At 47.2% G+C, this 19,610-nt stretch overlaps 2 protein-coding genes across 3 annotated transcripts in view; both read right to left on the bottom strand.

Moving 5' to 3' along the window:
• The window catches only part of mgll (monoglyceride lipase), an 18,144-nt gene extending 14,524 nt beyond the window's left edge, over positions 1–3,620 (bottom strand). Inside the window, exons 1-2 of one of the 2 annotated variants that reach the window (XM_083675389.1) lie at positions 3,298–3,620; positions 2,232–2,379 (exon numbers count right to left, since the gene is read on the bottom strand). In XM_083675389.1, the coding sequence (XP_083531515.1) occupies positions 2,232–2,356 (125 nt within the window). In that variant the 5' untranslated portion in view covers positions 2,357–2,379; positions 3,298–3,620. Of the gene's footprint in view, positions 1–2,231; positions 2,401–3,297 lie in introns of those variants that run through there. The other variant, XM_083675390.1, reaches the window with a different exon arrangement.
• Positions 3,621–5,577: 1,957 nt separating this feature from the next.
• slc26a6.2 (solute carrier family 26 member 6, tandem duplicate 2) lies at positions 5,578–18,991 on the bottom strand (the record flags this gene model as incomplete). The annotated part of the gene is made up of 19 exons (XM_083676126.1): positions 5,578–5,672; positions 6,797–6,930; positions 7,513–7,567; positions 7,740–7,889; positions 9,194–9,316; positions 10,379–10,471; positions 11,176–11,245; positions 11,789–11,895; positions 12,652–12,747; positions 13,336–13,413; positions 14,084–14,197; positions 14,472–14,619; positions 14,946–15,028; positions 15,635–15,787; positions 16,061–16,225; positions 16,503–16,678; positions 17,622–17,732; positions 18,029–18,168; positions 18,864–18,991. 19 exons carry the CDS (start codon positions 18,989–18,991, stop codon positions 5,646–5,648), a joined length of 2,151 nt encoding a protein of 716 aa, XP_083532252.1. The 3' UTR covers positions 5,578–5,645.
• Between the last annotated feature and the right edge of the window lie 619 nt (positions 18,992–19,610).

Raw genomic sequence — 19,610 nt, 5'->3', positions numbered from 1 at the left:
TACAACTAGAGTAGGGAAATGAACATGTCGAGTGTGTGTTTGTGTGTGTGTGTGGGGGGGGGGGGTTTGTGTGTGTGTGTGTGTGTGAGTGAAAGAGAGAGAGAGAGTCAGTTGGAGAGAGTGTAAGAAAGAGAGAAGCAGGGGAAGTGTGTATGTGTGTGTGTGTGTGTGTGTGTGTGTGTGTGTGTGTGTGTGTGTGTGCGTGACAGACAGACAGACAGACAATGAGAGTGTATGAGAAGAGGGAAGTTACACAGAGAGTCTAAAAGCAAATAGACAAATAATAAAAGACAGCCTGGTTTGGTCGGCAAATTCTTAACCCAACAGTGAAACATCAATACTGGCATGACCCACTTAACTGTGCAGACAGCTTGCTGTGTGTGTGTGTGTGTGTGTCTGTGTGTGTGTGTGTGTGTGTGTGTGTGTGTGTGTGTGTGTGTGTGTGTGTGTGTGTGTGTGTGGGTGTGTGTGTGTGTGTGTGTGTGTGTGTGTGTGTGTGTGTGTGTGTGTGTGTGTGTGTGTGTGTACGCCTGCCTGCCGGTGTGTGAATGTGTGAATGTGTGTGTGTGCATATGTGTATGTGCTTGTATGGATGTTGTATACAGAGATATATGTGTGTGTTGTATACAGAGAAAGTCACTGGCCTCATCTTAATAGCCCCAAATTATCTATTGAAAGATCTGTCAATCATTGTAAAGGGTCCCTCCCCCTCCTGGCACCTTTCACCCACTTCCTGCAGCCACCAGTGAATGGGCCTCTCTCAGAGGCCCCTGGTGACTCTGCAGGCCAAATCAATTACATCAACAAAAATGACCATGTGTTAGACCACATGTGTGTGGATGACAGATCATTTGATTAAAACACATTACAAAAACCTTTAAATCAGCACACTTAACCGACACATCACATCATGTGACAAAAACATAAATATATATAATCGGTATCATTTTAGATGACAATTCTATAATCTTTCATCCCGATTAGTGTATGGTTGTTGTTTTAGCTAACACTTTCCACATCAACAGAGGGGCTCACTAGGACATTCCTAATCCCCCCCAGACTAAACTATCGCTACTAACAAACGGTCAGCAGCAGTAAACTGACCTACTACAAGTTTTAGCAGAGAGGCAATTCAATTAGCAGTATACTCCGGGAACCCCTGGTTACCACGGTAACAACATGTCTGTAGTATGGCTGAAGTGTGCTGACGAAGATGAATGGTTGCCGCAGCAACGGCAGCTCTGAGCCACGGCAGTGTAGGCACGCCATGTTTGTTGTTGTTGTTTTTGTTGTCGTGTCTGCAGTACCATGTACCATAGACTTTACTACAGTGTATGTTTACATTTACATTATCTATAGACCCAAAAGCACAGTTGTCTCATTTATGACAGGAAGTGTGTGTGTGTGTGTGTGTGTGTGTGTGTGTGTGTGTGTGTGTGTGTGTGTGTGTGTGTGTGTGTGTGTGTGTGTGTGTGTGAGTGTGTGTGTGTGTGTGTGTGTGTGTGTGTGTGTGTGTGTGTGTGTGTGTGAACGCATCAGTTTGTGTTTCTGCACCCCTAGCCTGTGCATGTGTGTATGAGGTCCAATTCTGACGTTCAATCTGCCCACAGATAAGGAGAACACACACATGGGTTATAAAAGCACAGCCATCCTGTCAGATGGTGAATCAGTATACAGCTGGGCAGACAGGCTCTCTGGTCTGGTGGTGTGACACTCTGCTGACTCCAGATGCTGTGTGTGTGTGTGTGTGTGTGTGTGTGTGTGTGTGTGTGTGTGTGTGTGTGTGTGTGTGTGTGTGTGTGTGGCCTCTCTGTTTACAGGGTTTCTGTGATCAAATTGAGGCGTCTTCACATTCACGTATTTCATGGGTGAGACTACATAGCTGACTAGTATCAGCCTTGACCGTGGTAAGGTGCAGTCCTCACAATGAACTCTGTGTGGGTCAATACTGCGTGGACCATAGTCATTACTGTGTGATAAACACGATACATTTGAATACGAGCAGGCTACAGTAGCCAAATTATAAAGATTGAGGAACTGAAAATATCATTGTCTGTGTGGAAAACGTTACTTTTCATTATAGAGGAACACGGAGCGCTGAGGAGTGGAAGTTAGCTTGCATAATCAAATGACTGGGTATAGGGATGGTGAAACCAGCGGTCGTTGTTGTGAGGATTATTTCCATTATTGACTTAGTTATGTACAGATAATGTGACATGTCGTCCACTGACCTTGGGGGACCCTCCGGTTCCCAGTACCGGCAGAACAAGTGCTGTCCGTCGGCGTTAACGATGTGCTGCAAGTCGGCGTACGGGACACCTTGCGGGGTCCGGCGCGGAGCTCCCGGCTCGGGCATGGCGGTGGCGCCGAGGACCCACTCTGCAACATAGACACGGAACACGGATAAGAAATCTCTACTGTACAGGTACGATAACCCGGCGAAGAACAGGCAGGTGGCTAACACATTCATGGTCTGAATTTCATTCATTCGCCGCGGACCACAGCGGCAAGAGGGGAAGAAGCAGCAGCTATTCCGCGCGGCTTCGGAGGAATGTTTTCAATAGAGCCACCTACGTCACGGAACCGTAAGCCTGCTATGTTCAACTCTCCTCTCCCGGGTGACTGCGGTCACACACGCGCACCGCCACAACCTCCTCCCCCCCCCCCTCCAAAACACACGCCGCAGCTGACTTTCATGGCAGAGGCACAAGTGCATATTAAATAGATAGGCATCCATCTACTGTAGCCTTGACTGATGCTACGGACATAGCAACAATACAGCAGAGGTGGACGCATGCACAGCGTGTGAGTGTGAAGAGAGGAGACTGCCTGTAAAAATAGACCGTGCTATTTCCCGAGATGAGATCCAGTTTCAGAGTAACCTACATTACGGTACGGGACGTAGCAGTGTGGTTAATATCTAATTAATTTGAACTAAGAGGCGCAGTAGAATAGGGGTCAATAAAACAACGAATGTCACTCATTGATAAAAAAAATAGAGATACCCGAAGTCTTGAAGTTTAAAGCATACCGTCGATTTATGAGGACCAAGGTGACACACAGCATGACATGATTGCGGTGATAAACTGTCATAAATGTCACATTGTAATCATTGCCTAATGTTTTGTAGTTTATAAGCAACACTTAATATAGAATAGGCCTAGAAGCTACTTACTTGTCGACTGTAATCTGATTCTGTGTATGACATTAATGTAGGCAATGGAAACAGTACTTCAATAGGCCGATACTGTATCTCTTGTCTTCAAAATGACCATGAATGGCAAAAAGTTTACCAACCTGATTCCACACGTCTTGGAAGTTACCGCTCTCGGCTCTCTGACGCTGCTTTACCCGTTGAGCGCTTCGGTTGATGTTCCGCGGCCGCCCGATTGTTGGAGAATGTAGAGAGGCGGTTGGGGGAAAACCAAATACTCACACTGTCTGCTGATACACATACACGGAAAAACACACACACACACACACACATACACACATACATACATACACTCTCGTTTCCCGGAGGCGGGGGGAGCTTCGGACCAACCCTCTCCTCTCCTCTCTTCTCCTCCTCTTGTCCCGCTCTGCCCTTCTGCTGAGCCTCTCTGAAGCCCCCAAAGTGCTCTGCTGCTCTCTCTCTCTCTCTCTCTCTCTCTCTCTCTCTCTCTTTCTCTCCATCACTCTCTCGCTCTATCTCTCTCCCTCCATCACTCTCCATATTCAGAACAGAGCTGGTAGTATTTAGACGTTATTGGAATAGTAGATTTTGGGTTCCAAGATGATGGGAAGAGATGCTAAATGAGATGATGTTTTGCCAGAGGCCCAAAGAAAATCCATCTGTTTGTTATTAATTGTTCATGTTCAAATACTGGATTTAGCCAGTTTCAATTATAGATTGGCACGGTTGTGCAACTCGGTCATGGAACATTAGATATTCGGTTTCTTTCTGTGTGGAGACACACACACACACACACACACACACACACACACACACACACACACACACTCACGCACACACACACACCCCTCCACACAGATACACACACAGACACACACATAGACACACACACACACACACACACACCCCTCCACATAGACACACACACACACACACACACACACACACACACACACATAAGAGAGCATCCTACTGGCATGAATCACCAAAGAGCATGACAAAGGATACATGACCAGTTCCCAGGTATTTCTCTAAGCAGACCTGTTTAAAAGACATGCCATAGAGCAAGACCAACCTGTATTAACAATGGTGTTGTGTTTCTCCATCATTGTGCCCATATTGTAAATTCTTCAGTCCATATCCTGTTAAACCCTTCCCAACATCCCTAAGCGCATTGGTGTAGGTGTGGTGTAGGTGTGCTCTGTTCTCGTCAACTGGGGGGTGTGTTTGTGTGTTTGTGTGTTTGTGTGTTTGTGTGTGCATGTGTGTGTGTGTGTGTGTGTGTGTGTGTGTGTGTGTGTGTGTGTAGCCTGCCCCTGAATAGATGCTGCCTGCTTTAAGTGGTGTGTGCATATATTTTTATATATATTTTTTTTTTATTCATTCTTCCTGTAAAGCACATTGTATTGCATCTGTGAAATGTGCTATCAATACTATTTCATTTTATTTTATTCATTGTTGATTTCCATTCATTGCTAGCCTCTTGATCCAGAAATGTTATCTCATGCAGGCTATTTTTAATTACCCTCTTCTACAACACTGTCCCTTTAAGACACTGTCCCTTTAAGACACTGTCCCTTTAAGAGGCATAGGCAGCATGTGCATGGTGTTGATGGTGACAGCACATGGCCAACAACATGGCATGTTACTGCAACATTGCATGGAATGGAATGCGGAATGGTATCATAACACTCCTCATCCATTCCATTCATTACAACCATTCACTATTCCGTTCCATGTATTACAATGAGCCCGACCTCCAAGCCTCTACCGCCCGACCTTCCCCAGCCTCCTGTGGTAGCAACCTACCTATAGATCACGCTTCTATTGTACGTCCTGGTCATGGGAGGCTGGTGGAGGCAGAAATCGGAGGACCGTCTCATTGTTCCATTCCTAATTCCATTCCATGCATTACAATGAGCCCGTCCTCCAATTTCTACCTCCACCAGCCTCCCCTGGTCCTGGTCATAATAAGTCAGTTGATACATACAGGAATAGCTGCCATGTGTGGAAACATAAACTACAGTATATTAATTTTGCTTGATTGACTTAATCGTATATTTACTGTACTCATTATATGATTGCACTTCATTGCATCATTGGACCAAGATACAAACTCTTCATAATAGTCTCAGAATTACAGTCATTGGGGATAGCTATTCACCCCCACGTCTCAGACAAGGGATTCACTGTACAAAGAGGCTCTGATCTTTCAACCAAGTTGATTTATTAACAATTTAAACAATAAATATACAGTTAATGTATGGTATGTTTCAATACAAAAGTTGACCCTAAGATATTTTTTGTCTTTGGTCAAAGAATTTCAATTTCATTGTGCTGTACATCAATCTGTGTGTCGCAAGGTTTGTGTGTCTCTTAATGTGTTTGAGTGACGGGTGTGATTTTGAGGTTGTGAAGCCAGGCCAGTATCTCTCTCTGCAGCACAAGACATCTCCACTTCTACCAGAATCTAGAAATGGGTCGCTTTCATATCCTCCTGTGAAGCAGAGAGACAGGGGGAGGGAGGGAGAGTGAGAGAGAGTGAGAGAGAGGGAGAATGTGAGAGAGAGCGACAGTGAGAGAGAGGGGGAGAAAGGGAGAGTGGGAGAGAAAGCGACAGAAAGAGAGAGAGAGAGAGGGAGAGAGAGAGGGAGATCAAAGTATAATGAGTAACAGATACATGAAAAATTAAAAATGACCCTTTTTTATGCTTGAACTGGTGTGGTTAATGTTGATGTGAATCATCGTCACACTGTTTACAGACTGTAGGCGTTTATGATACGGTTTGACGGGAAGACCTTGTTAAAGTTAATGGAACTTCCTGTTTTCACTGAGCCAGTTTCAGTACAGAGAACTGTGCTTGTACTATGTTTAATTGCTGAGGACAAGCACAATGCTATACCCTATGGTCTACGAAGCTCCCCCCGTCTCCAGGAAACAAGAGTGTGTGTGTGTGTGTGTGTGTGTGTGTGTGTGTGTGTGTGTGTGTGTGTGTGTGTGTGTGTGTGTGTGTTTCAGTGTGTGTGTGTGTGTGTGTGTGTGTGTGTTTCAGTGTGTGTGTGTGTGTGTGTGTGTGCGTGTGTGTGTGTGTGTGTGTGTGTGTGTGTTTCAGTGTGTGTGTGTGTGTGTGTGTGTGTGTGTGTGTGTGTGTGTGTGTGTGTGTGTGTGTGTTTCAGTGTGTGTATCAGACAGTGTGAGTATTTGGTTTTCCCTCTTTCTGTTCTAGCATACTACTATGCTGCTACACTATCCGGAACCAAGCATTCAACTAGGTTGTTCAGAGTCAAATACAGGGTTTTGGGGATTTATAAAAATAAAATAAAAACTTAGAATCACTCGTAAAACTTTCATCTACAGAGCGTTCCCTGACCTAGAGCCATGAACACGCTGGCTCTCCCTGGGGTCCAATAGGAGAGGCACGCAACTGAACGCTAAAACAGAGCAGCCAGCGACCCAAACTCAAACCATGTGGATGAACCATATGTTTTGTCTAAAGCCGTCGGTGTGTGTACTGTGTGTAGACAATACAAGAATGTCTGTGTGTGTGTGTGTGTGTGTGTGTGCCTGTGTGTGTGTGCGTGCCTGCGTGCCTGCGTGTGTGCATGTGTGTGTGTGTGTCACCTCTTCATCACTGTCATCCTGAGCCTTGACTGTTTGACAGTGCAGCACAGCATCATGGATGGAGGAGAAGAGACAGGCTTTGGTGATTTTGTCATTGAAGAAGCCTCCACTCTCCAGGGTCTCCATAACACCAGCTAGACAGGGGACGAGAGAGAGGGAGAGAGGGAGAGAGGGGAAGAGAGAGAGAGAGAGAGGGAGGGAGAGAGAGGGGAGGGAGAGAGGGAGGAAGGGAGAGAGAGAGAGGGAGGGAGGGAGGGAGAGCGGGAGGGAGGGAGAGAGAGGGGAAGGGTGGGAGGGAGAAAGAGAGGGAGTGAGAGAGAAAGACAGAGGGAGTGAGCAACAGGGAGGGATGGTGAGGACAGGGAGGAGTAAAGAGAGAGAGAGACAGGGAGGGGACATGCGATAAAATAATAGTAATTATGGTTAATCTGCATTCCTTACAACATAAACATTGGCCACACCAATAATTCCCCCAGCGTAATCAGCCATGATGAGCGGTTTCCTTCATTACACAACAGAGTGCAAGCAAATGAAGGGCGTAGGTTCTCCAGATACAGTCCTAGATAGCTCAGAAAACTTTGGAAAATGGTAAATCTACACAAAGTCACACAAACAACAACAGGATCATCGCTCACTGTTTTAAGGACCTACAGTTTGCTGTTTGTTGTGAAGCGGCGAGATTGTGAATGTGTCTGGCTGTAGATGGGGATACTCACTCTGACAGCCAGTCAACACAACCTCAATGCCGATGTCACCATAGTCCCTCTGGATCTGAAACAACAACAGCAGAGGTCAGAGGTCAAATAACAGAGATAGAGAGAGAGAAAGAGAGAGAGAGAGAGAGGGAGAGAGAGAGACAGAGACAGACAGAATCACAGAAACACAGAGAGACAGCCTGATAGATAGAGAGACAGAGACAGACAGGTGTATTGTGATGACTCACGTTGCGTAACGTCTTGACTCCCACGGTATCCAGGAAGTTGACAGGACTCAGGTCCAGAATAATGGCTTTAGGAAGGGCGGAGTCATGGTCAACTCCATCCTCTACTGTCACGATGTCCCTCTCCTTCTCTGGACTCTCTGGCTCCCCCTCCTGGTCAGGACACTCTGGCTCCCCTTCCTAGGCAGGGCAGGGCAGGGCAGGGCAGGGCAGGGCAGGGCAGGGCAGGACAGGAGATGATGGGTTGGGAGGGACAGGACAGGAGAGGACAGGAGAGGACAGGAAAGGACAGGACAGGAGATGATGGGTTGGGATGGGACAGGACAGAAGAGGACAGGAGAGGATGGGACAGGACAGGACAGGACAGGACAGGACAGGAAAGGACAGGACAGGACAGGACAGGAAAGGACAGGACAGGACAGGAGATGATGGGTTGGGATGGGACAGGACAGAAGAGGACAGGAGAGGACAGGACAGGACAGGACAGGACAGGACAGGACAGGAAAGGACAGGACAGGACAGGACAGGACAGGACAGGACAGGACAGGACAGGACAGGACAGGACATGGATTATCAATAATAAGAGCCAGTGATTACATGATTCATGTAATAGGAGTGATGTCATATGATTTTCCACCTAGCACGTTACCTGTATGACACTAGAGGCCCAAATGTAGGGTTAGGGTTAGGTGTAGGGGGTTAGGGGGTTAGGGTTAGGGTTAGGTGTAGGGGGTTAGGGGGTTAGGGTTAGGGTTAGGTATACAGTAGTAGTGTAGTAGTAGTATGCCTCTGTATAACTATTTACTAGTTCATGCTCACACTCCAATATTTCTACTCATATTCATGGTGAACTTGTTTGGCTGGCAGAGTGAGCAGGGAGGTACAATGGGTCTCTCTGTCTCTCATTATAGACATGGAGTCACCTGACAGGTGGATTATGTCTCACTGTCACTCTCTCAGTCACTCCCAACTAGAATGTCCTGAGAACAAAGGCCTTCCAAGGCCAAAGCAAGAAGGGTCCATTGTACAACTCTTGATATTAACAAGCTACTTTTTATCTCTTGTTTCATGCCATGCTGCAACAAAATGTATGTTGTCATTGAGGTTATCACCAGGAAGTATTGCCAAAATACAGATGAAGCGGTCAATTGAAATCCTACACCAAGATGTTACAATATGCTGGATTTGATAAGGAGAACCAATTATTAAACAGTTTGTTAGATGTTTGATAGTTGCTTGAACACCTATGAGCCATCTGCAAGGGGACTCTCCAAATAAATATAGAGCAGGGGAGGCTGGTGGAGATAGAAATTGGAGGACAGGCACCATACCATCATTCCATTCCATGCATTACAATGAGCCTCTGATTTCTACCTCCATCAGCCTCCCCTGATTTGGGGCCATGCAGAGATTTATTTACACCTGGCTCCTTTTTCTCGCAACCCTCCAGTCCTCACCATTTCCCCTTTATTCTTCTTGGCTTCTTTCTTGGCCCTCTTGGCCTCCTTCTTCTCCTTCCTCAGCCTCTTGGCCTCCAGCTTCTTCTTAATGGAGAGGATCTTGGTGATGTCGATGCCAGTCTGCAAACACCACAGAGGAAGAGATACCAGAGAGAGGGAGGGAGGAAGAGAGACCAGGGAGGGATGGAAGGAGACCAGGGAGGGAGAGAGGGAGGGAGAGAGGGAGAGAGGGAGACCAAGGAGGGAAGGAGAGAAACCAGGGAGTGAAAGAGGGAGGGTGGGAGACCAGGGAGGGAGAAGAGGAGACCAGGGAGGGAGATGGGGAGACCAGGGAGGGAGATGGGGAGACCAGGGAGGGAGACCAGGGAGGAAGGGAGGGAGACCAGGGTGGGAGAGAGACCAGGAAGGGAGATGGGGAGCCCAGGGAGGGAAGGAGACCAGGGAGGGAGGGAGGAAGAGAGACCATGGAGGGAGAAGGGGAGACCAGGGAGGGAGATGGGGAGACCAGGGAGGGAGAGAGGGAGGGAGGGAGGGAGGGAGGAAGAGAGATCAGGGAGGGAGAAGGGGAGACCAGGGAGGGAGACCAGGGAGGGAGGGAGATATGACATTCCATCAGAGAGTTCCATTACCCCAGGCCAACAAGCCATCATAGTGGGTGTGTAGAGGAATGGATGACATCTTAACAATGTCCCCTTGACACACAGCAGAGTGTATGACAGCACAATGACCTATTTTAGGCAATTTGTCAAAGTATGATTGTTTTCCGTGTGTGTGTGGTGCATAGTAATTCTGAATTGCTGTAGTGTTGTTCTGGTGTGTTGTTTTGGGTCAGCCTGAATAATGTAGTGCAGAGCAGGGGAGACTGGTGGAGGTAGAAATTGGAGGACAGGCTCCTGGTAATGCATGGAACGTAATGAGGAATGGTATCAAAAACGCATTCCTCATTCCATTCCATGCATTACAAGGAGCCCGTCCTCCGATTTCTACCTCCACCAGCCTCCCCTGGTCCAAGAGCCTAGATACAAAGTCTGGAAAACTCTCCTCCAATTGGTGTCAAATGTTCCATGACAGTAACATTCTAATGTGCATTCTAATTAGAATTCTTCTTGTGAACATTCTATATCTCAGACAGAATTGGCCCTAAATAACAGTATTTCTGTGTCTCTTGTGTTGAGACGTCACCTTCTCTGCCAGGGCATCTGTGTACATCTCAGCATTGGCAAAGTAGAGGGTGGCGGAAGAGCGGAAAATCACCAAGCCTGGCACCACTTTCACCTGAGAGACAGAGGTGGTTTATATTAATGCCAGGGGAGGCTGGAGGAGGTCGAAATCAGAGGACGGCTCATTGTAATGCATGGAACAGAACGAGGCATGGTATCAGACAAACACACGTGTTTGATACCGTTCCTCATTCCGTTCTGCGCATTACAAGGAGCCTGCCCTCCGATTTCTACCTCCACCAGCCTCCCCTGATGAATGTCCTCACATTCATGACAGTACTTTCAAGCATGACATCATACAGATAAGGGGAGAACAGCATAGCAACAACATGACATGATGAACCACTAATACAGCCAATGAGAGGGAGAAGCCCACTCACAGTGTAGCTATAGGGTCCGCACTCCAAAATAAATACAGTGCCCTGTGTAAGTAATGGGCCAGTGAAGCATTTTTTCTTCTTTTGGCTCCACAATCCAAAAGTCTGGATTTCAAATCATACAATTAATATGAGGTTAAAGCAGAGATTCTCAGCCTTTATTTGATGGTATTTGTGTTCACCATTCAGGAATAACAACACTTTTTATGCATAGTCCCCCTATTTTAGGGTAAATGCTTCACTGTCCCATTACTTAAGCAGGGCACTGTACATTACGTGTTGTGAAACCCTTTCCTAGTCCTAGCCATGTCATACACCAAGTCAATGATACAGAACAGTGATTACAGAGAAGCGTGGAGTATATCTGTGTTGAGTTGTGTACCAGATTATAGTCCTCTACTGGTCTATAGATGTCAGTCTCTGGGACCTGCCCTAGGAGGGAGTACGTAGGCCTGGAACAGACAGACAGACAGACAGAAATACACAACATATTTAACATATGTTCTAAGCCGTAGTGTGCTTTATTGCCATATACGATATGCTCTGTTGAGTGAATAAGGATTTTAAACATGTGTAGTGGGTGTAGTCTGTGTCTGTAAATGTGTGCATGCTTGCGTGCGTGATCTCTGTGTGTGTGAGTGTGTGTGTGTGAGTGTGTGTGTGTGTGTGTGTGTGTGTGTGTGTGTGTGTGTGTGAAAGAGTGAATTAGGGTTTAGACATGGGGTAGACAGGAGTTAGGGGGGGAGAATTGGAGGTTTGTGGTCGGGTGTGGTCTAGGAAAGAATTGAGTGAACGCTGTATGGGGTTTCTGGGCAGGAAATGTGAGAGGTTGTGAGAGTGATTCAAGGGGGTTGATGGTGTGTGTGTGTGTGTGTGTGTGCGTGCGTGCGTGCGTGCGTGCGTGCGTGCGTGCGTGCGTGCGTGCGTGCGTGCGTGCGTGCGTATGTGTGTATGTGTGTATGTGTGTGTGTGCTTGCATGTGTGTGTGTTCTCACAGCTGGGTTCTGAAGATGACCGTGAGCATGGAGAAGGCAATGGAGGCAGCCAATCCCAGGTCAGGGTTGAAGAGCACGGTCAGGATGAGAGTGGCCACCCACACCAGCTGGGGAGGAGGAGACCAAGCCAAGGTCAACACCAGGGTCAAAAACCCTTTCAGATTACCTACCATTCAATTCAATTCAATTCAATTCAATTCAATTCAATTCAATTCAATTCAATTCAATTCAATTCAATTCAATTCAATTCAATTCAATTCAATTCAATTCAATTCAATTCAATAATCTTCATCCCTGAGGGAATTGCCTGAGGCTTGCCTAATCCTTTTATCCCCTATCTCTTCCCTCTTCCTTTGATCTTCCTCTGGTTTTAATTTTCTGCTGAATTCCATCAGATCAGAGCGTAGGCGCTACTAGCCTAGCGAAAGTGTGGCTCGCTAAGTCGCTAGTTCACCGTACCCGACTTCAGAGTCTAAGGGAGGCCCTTTGATGTTGACGGCACGCTGAGTGGGGGGGAGGTTAACTCACTGCCAAAGAATTCCGGAACACTCACCACCTAGAGTGCTGAGTGTTTTATGTGGTATTTACCTATCAACAATACTTTGATAGGCTAGAAAATTAAGCATCATCATTTATGCAGTTTTGGTGAATAAAGTCACCCTTGGCACTCTTGACTTTATTCACCCTCGGCACTAAATGTATTAACGAGAGTGAGATAATTAGGGTTTTCTAGATCAAAGTGGGTCCAGTGCTTACTGTACAACATGTTGGGATAGCTTTCAGCTATGCTAAGCCTTTAGCCCCTAGCCACTTGTGTACATTATAGTAGATCTGAAAGGAGAGTGGACGGGTGTAAGCCTCACCATGTCGACTCTGTTGCTCCTCCAGAGCATTGGGATGTCCATGAACTGTTTCATCATGCCATGCAGGTTCACATAGATGATGGCAGCCAACACTGCCTGGATGGGGAGAGACACACACAATCGCTGAATCACTCATGGAGAGACACACACAATAACTGAATCACTCATCAAGAGACACACACACACACGCACACACATGCACACACACACGCACACATCCGTACGTGCAAACACACACACACACACGCACACGCACACTTACGCACACACACACGCACACGCAAGCGCACGCAATCGCACACACACACACACACACACACACACACACACACACACACACACACACACACACACACACACACACACCATAACCTCAATGATTTCATAGACTGGCGTAAAAGGTCATCATACAGTTACTAACATCCCGGGGTGAATTTGGGCACAGTGGAAAGCATTGTGCCATGCACAAATGCAAAATCTCCAGTTATTTTACAGTGCTGAATTGAGGGATATTTTTCATCACCCCCACACACACTCAACCCTCCACAACCCCCCACTGTAAAATCACTAGAGATTTGGGCATTTTAACATGGCACAATGCTTTTCACTGTGCCCAAATTCACCCAAAGTACCCAAATGCCCCCCCTCCAGCAGCCAGTAGACTGGTGCTTCACAGTGCTGTACCTTGGGCAGCTCTTCAAACAGAGCTCCGATCCACAGAGTGATGATGAGAATCACCACAGCCGACAGAGCACTAGCCACCTAGGAGGAAGAGAGAGAGAGGAGAGAGAGGGAGGGAGGGAGGGAGATGAGAGAGGGAGAGGGGGAGGGAGAGGAGAGAGGGAGGGGGAGGGAGGGAGACAGGGAGAAAGTAGATGAGCAGAGAGAGGGGGGAGGGAGGGGAGAGAGAGAGGGAGGGAGGGAGAGAGAGAAGGGGGGGGAAACAGATACATTATAGGAGAGAGAGAGGGGGGGCAGTATTTCAACAGAGAGAGAGATAAAGATAAGTGAGATGATAGAAAACAGGGGAGTCACATAAGAGAGAGAGAGAGAGAAAGGAGGGAGGGAGAGAGGGAGAGAGAGAGAAATTATAGGAGAGAGAGAACACGAGGGAGGTAATTGAACAGAGAGGGAGATAAAGGGAAGAGAGATCATAGAAAACAGGAGGATCACATAGAAGAGAGAGAGAGAGACGAGGAAGGAGAGAATGGACGGATGATTGAGGGTAAAAACAGACAGCGTCTAACCCCTCCTCTGCATGTGCCATATGCCGTGTTGTAATGAGAGGGTGATGACAGATCAATTGACATGTCGGACAGAAAAAGAATGAGTGCGTGTGGGTGTGATGTGGGTTTAAATTAGTGGTTTTAATTAAGTAGGTTTTCAAAATCCACCTTCTCAGTGAAGCAGAATAATGCATGAGTAGCTGTACCTGGGTTCTACCCCCCGTGCTTTCCTGGACCATTGTGCGAGACATCGAACAACTGATGGCGAAGCACTGGAACACCCCTCCGATGGAGTTGCTGAGACCCAGGGCTATTAGCTCCTGATGCAGGAAGAGACCATTTGTGTCAGTGAATAGGGGTGATGGAATCACATATCACAAGAAGTATGATGGAATCGCAAGTCACACACACATACAAACAGGCACTCACAAGACGGCTATCAAACTAGATAAACTATCAAGACAGCTATCAAACTATCAGACAAACTATTAAGACAAAGTATTACGACAAACTATTAAGACCTACTACTAAGACAAGCTATCAAACTTGAACTTGCAGTTCTGTGGAACTATACTAACTGACAGTGTTTCTCACCTGGTTGCTGTCCACCTTGTATCCGTACTTGAGGGCGAAGATTCGCCCGAGGGAGATGGCGATGCCGTAGCCAACCACGGACAGAGCAAAGGCGTCTCCGATCACCTGACCAAAGAGAGACACCTTGGGCAGGACAGGGGGCTGAAGACTGGGGGAGAGAGATGGAGGGGGGGCTGTTAGATGAGTAGGTAGCTGCATAGTTATATGTTTATGTATCCCGGTTGACGTTGTCACATGTGTGTGATTGTTATTGTATATCTGGACTATGGGAGGTGAACAGAATGTGTGTGTGTGTGTGTGTGTGTGTGTGTGTGTGTGTGTGTGTGTGTGTGTGTGTGTGTGTGTGTGTGTGTGTGTGTGTTGTTTGTGTGTGTGTGTGTGTGTGTGTGTGTGCATGCTTGCGTGTATGATCTCTCTGTGTGTGTGAGTGTGTGTGTGTGCACGTAAGTCTGTGTGCGCATGTGTGTGTCTCACCCAGAGGGGATCGTTCCCACCACCTCCACTCCATACTTATCCACCAGGTTCACCTGCCAGGAGATCACCGTGGCGATGACGATCTAAGGACAAACACACTGATTTCAAATTTCACTCATTCTTTCACGGACTGGAAACAATAGCACCTGATTGGATGATGGCATTGTTGCCAGAGAAAACCTCAGACAGAAAATGCAGCCATTTGAATATCAATGACAGACAGACAGACAGACAGACAGACAGACAGACAGACAGACAGACAAACAGGCAGGCAGGCAGGCAGGCAGGCAGACAGGCAGGCAGGCAGACAGACAGACAAACAGACAGACAGACAGACAGACAGACAGGCAGACAGACAGACAGGCAGACAGGCAGACAGACAGACAGTTGTACTGTAGCTCAGCTGGAAGGAGAATTGCTGTCTTGAAATCAGATGGAACTAAAGTAAACAAAAGGTTTTTTTTTCACATTGCAGTTTGTTAGGCTAAGTTAAGACTGGCCCAGGTTATGATATATAATACATGTGTCTCCCCTCTTCTCTCCCCTCTTCTCCTCCTCTCCTCTCCTCTCCCCTCCTCTCCTCTCCTCTCCTCTCCTTCCCTCCCCCCAACACCTCCTCTTCATCTGTTCTATAAACACCAAAAACACTGACAGAGTGTTACAGCAGACAGAGTAGCATTCACACTCACACCCAGCAGCTCTACAGGTATAGGGACAGGCAGCTTCTTGCCCAGGTAGGTGTTGAGCTCCTTGAAGATGATCAGGCCCACAATGGCTACGATGCTCACCACCAACGTGCCGATGTTGGTCTCTGGAACGAGGTAACATATCTCCAACACCGTCTACAGAGAGGGAGAGGGAGGGGGGGGAGAGGGAGATGGACCATGAGGGAGGAAGAGAGAGATGGGCCAAGAAAGAGAGAGAATAAGACAGAGAGAGGGGAGAGAGAGAGATTGGCCAAGAGAGAGAAAGAGAGAGAGAGGAAGAGAGAGAGAGAGATTAGTATTTTCCGTATTTTCCCCCACCTGTAGAGGGCACCATCTGAGTGTCACCCTAGGGCATGTAGGCTACGAGAGAGAAAGTGTGTGTGTGTTTGTGTGTGTGTCATAACTTACATAGATAAGGGAGAGAGGTCCACTGTGTCGCGGGGGACTGATGCCAAAGGTGTATTTGAGCTGAGACACGATGACATGGATGGCTGCCCCTGTGGTGTACCCTCTGACCAGGGGATCAGACAGGTAAGTCACTACGAAGCCAAACCGGACCAGGCCTAGCAGCACCTGCACACACACACACACACACACAAACACACACATGCGTGCACACAGGAGAGATGGCATGTTAGACAGTGGGGTTGGTGGGGTTAGGGTTAGGGTTAGGGTTAGGGTTAGGATTAAGCCTATTCCTGGATCATATTCTTAATCTTAATTTGAAGTACTTTTTAGTCCAGGACTATGCTCTTAATCTACCTACAGTACAGTATTGTATGTTTGAATAGATATGGAAACTGTCGATTTCCAGTGTCTTAATCTGAATCCAGATTATGTATGGATTTACCTGGAAGATGCCGGACATGAAGGTCACGGCTGCAGCCACCCTGACGCGCTCCGCGTCTCGAGATATAATGTCTACTGTGCTGTCATTGGTCATGTTGTCCCAAATCATGAAGTTAGAGTCTGGAGCCAAGCGCTCCGTCACTCCCCCAATCATCACACTCATCACTGCATAGGTACCTGAGAGTGGCAGGGAGGGAGGGAGGGAGGGGGGAGGGGGGAGGGGGGAGGGGGGTAAGGTTATGAAGAAGTAGTAGTAGGTACATGAGAGAGGGAGGGAGGGAGAGATGGGGGAGGGAGGGGTGAAGGGGTTATGAAGAGGCAGTTAGTTTAAATCAACGCTTAGGGAGTCACATTATGATATGTTTGAACCAGAGAAGAAGTTTGGAGTTAAAGGTTTTATATGAGCAAGTTGATGGTTCAAATGAATGTTAAGGGCAGAATACTGTCTGTGTATACTGGATGTGCTGTGTTCCCTGGATGGCCGCACAGCTACATTAACATGGTGTGGTGTTCTGTGTGGAGTTATGCCTACTATAAACATGTGGAGTAAACAGTTAGGTACCAACCCACTGAGATCAGGGGAGGCTGGTGGAGGTAGAAATCGGAGGACAGGGTTCATTGTAACGCATGGAATGGAATGAGGAATGGTAACACACGTTTTCCATTCCGTGCATTACAATGATCCTGTCCTCCGATTTCTACCTCCACCAGCCTCCCCTGACTGAGATGTGTTTGGAAGTCCCTCCTATAAACATGTTGAGTAAACAGTGCAGTACAAGTCTCGTTCCCTTCCGGCCAAATACGCGAAAGGTCTGGTGGACCAAAGCATCAATCTTGCCCGTCATTAAACCAATAGAAAGACCAGACAGCACATAGCCATTGGCTATTACTTTGCATCAATCCCCATCCCCCCCATCCCCCCGTCCCCGTCCCCCTGTCCCCAGTGCTTGCACACCGCAGGAGCTATGCCTTGCAGCCGTGTGATTTGCTGAAATCAAATAATAACAAATACTTTACTCAGTAGATTCACTCCTACTAAGGTCAGGTTTGAGTCCTTGTTATTCCAGGCTTATATGCGCTGTGCGCAATAGCCTGGGGATGAGGTTAGCGCAGTACTAACCCACTGAGATGTGTTTAGACGTCCCGAAGATGAAGTAGATGAGGATGGGGTAGAAGGAGGAGTAGAGACCAAACACAGGAGGCACTGCTGCTAGCAAGGCATAGGCCATCCCTACAGGAACACAAAACATGACGCGTTACATACAAAGGCTGTTGTTGCACAGTTATTACAGCACATAGTAATACACCGTTATAACATAGTAACACACAGTTCTAACATAGTAACACACACTTATTGCTTATTATCATTATTGTGTCAATGATACGCAGATGTAACAGGTGATTCGGTGAACAAAGCTTGTGTGGTGAGTCACCTTTACTTTACTTACTAGACATGGATTATGTTTAGGTCTGAGTTTGAGGTTGAGGGTAAGGATTAGATTTAGGTGTAGATTTAGGTGTTCCTACCTTGAGGCAGGTGCATGATGCCCACGCTGATTCCAGAGACCAGGTCTCCGATGGCATTGTCTCTGAGGGAGTAACGAGGCAGCCAGGAGACGACAGGAACACTGGTCAGGATACAGCTCTTCACCCTGGGGCCTGAACACCTTGGGAGGACACACACACACATATACACACATGCACACACACACACACACGCACTCATGCACATACACACACACACACACACACACACACACACACACACACATACACACAGAGACTAAGCTCACATAATATGAGACATAATGAGACGTATGGGGACCTGAGAGGCAGTTGGTTACATAATACCTGCACAGTTACAGTTCAAACTAAGACACTAAGACACAATGGCACATATTAAGAACTACAGTGCAGGGACCTGAGAACCACTTTCAGCTACTATTAGTCAGACCGAGACAACACTTCAATTAAAAGTAAAACAGAAAACCTTTCGAGACACACAGAGCCTTAATGACACTGGCGGTATTAGACTAAGTGATATGACACACTCAACAGCGAAACAGCTTTTAAAACATCATCCATTTCAGGCCAACGCTGAACACTGCTGGATTTTGATCCTACTTCAGTAAGATATTTTCAGGATTAGTGGAGGCTGGCGGAGATAGAAATCAGAGGACGGCTCATTGTAATGCATGGAACGGAATGAGAAATGGTGTCAAACACACGTTGATACGTTTCCTTATTCCATTTCATGCATTACAATGAGCCGTCCTTCGATTTCTACCTCCACCAGCCTTCCCTGCACAGGATAAATGTGAATGGGACAGTTGACCCCCCCCCCCCCCCCCCCCCCCCATACCTCAGTGACTCTCTGAGTTTCTGTGAGAGAGGAATCTTGACGTCAGATTTCTCGGCCAACTCATCCACAGCTCCTTCGTCCAGGACCTCTCTGTTGACACTGTATCCCACACGCCTCCTCTCCTCCATGGCTAGCGTTGGGTGGACGGCCCGCTAGAGTCCTGGTTGTACGGAGGTCAAGGGTTGGAGGGCTACAAAGCTTCTAAAGTTCTACGTAAACAGCTCTACTGTTCTTTGGATGGTTTGGATGTTTTTTTTTGTAGTTGTCTTTAATCCCCCCAAAAATCCTTAGGTACTGTTCCTTCAACCTTCCCTTCAACCTGTCTCTCGTTTGATATCTCCTGTTGTTCTGGTTGGGATGTGTTTTTGTGTGATATCTCAGTCACAGCCTTCTTCTGTTAGTAGAGATGTGCCTCAGAGATCAGAGGGAACATTGCCTCTTGATGCTGCCTCCAGATAGAAGATCATCGGCTGCAAAGTACCCCGCTTTAGGGTCTGGACGTCACCTCCACCCTCGTAATCCAGGTAATTCAAATGTCTGATGATGCAACTGCTCAACTCCCTGTTTGTCAAATGGCATAGTATAAATCTATTCTTAAAGAGGGTCCTGTTGTGTTACTGATCCATGTGGGTCTCTGATCCTTGAGAACAGTGTTGGTGTGTCCCTCGCAGTGTGTCTCTCCAGCCTCCTCTGTCACTGAGTCTTCCTGCTGTGGAAGAACCTTAAGACAGCTGACCTTCAGATAAA

The sequence above is a fragment of the Argentina silus genome, assembly GCF_951799395.1.
Source record: "Argentina silus genome assembly, chromosome: 8".
Lineage (NCBI taxonomy): Eukaryota > Metazoa > Chordata > Actinopteri > Argentiniformes > Argentinidae > Argentina > Argentina silus.
This window is presented reverse-complemented; position numbering and strand designations above follow the sequence as displayed.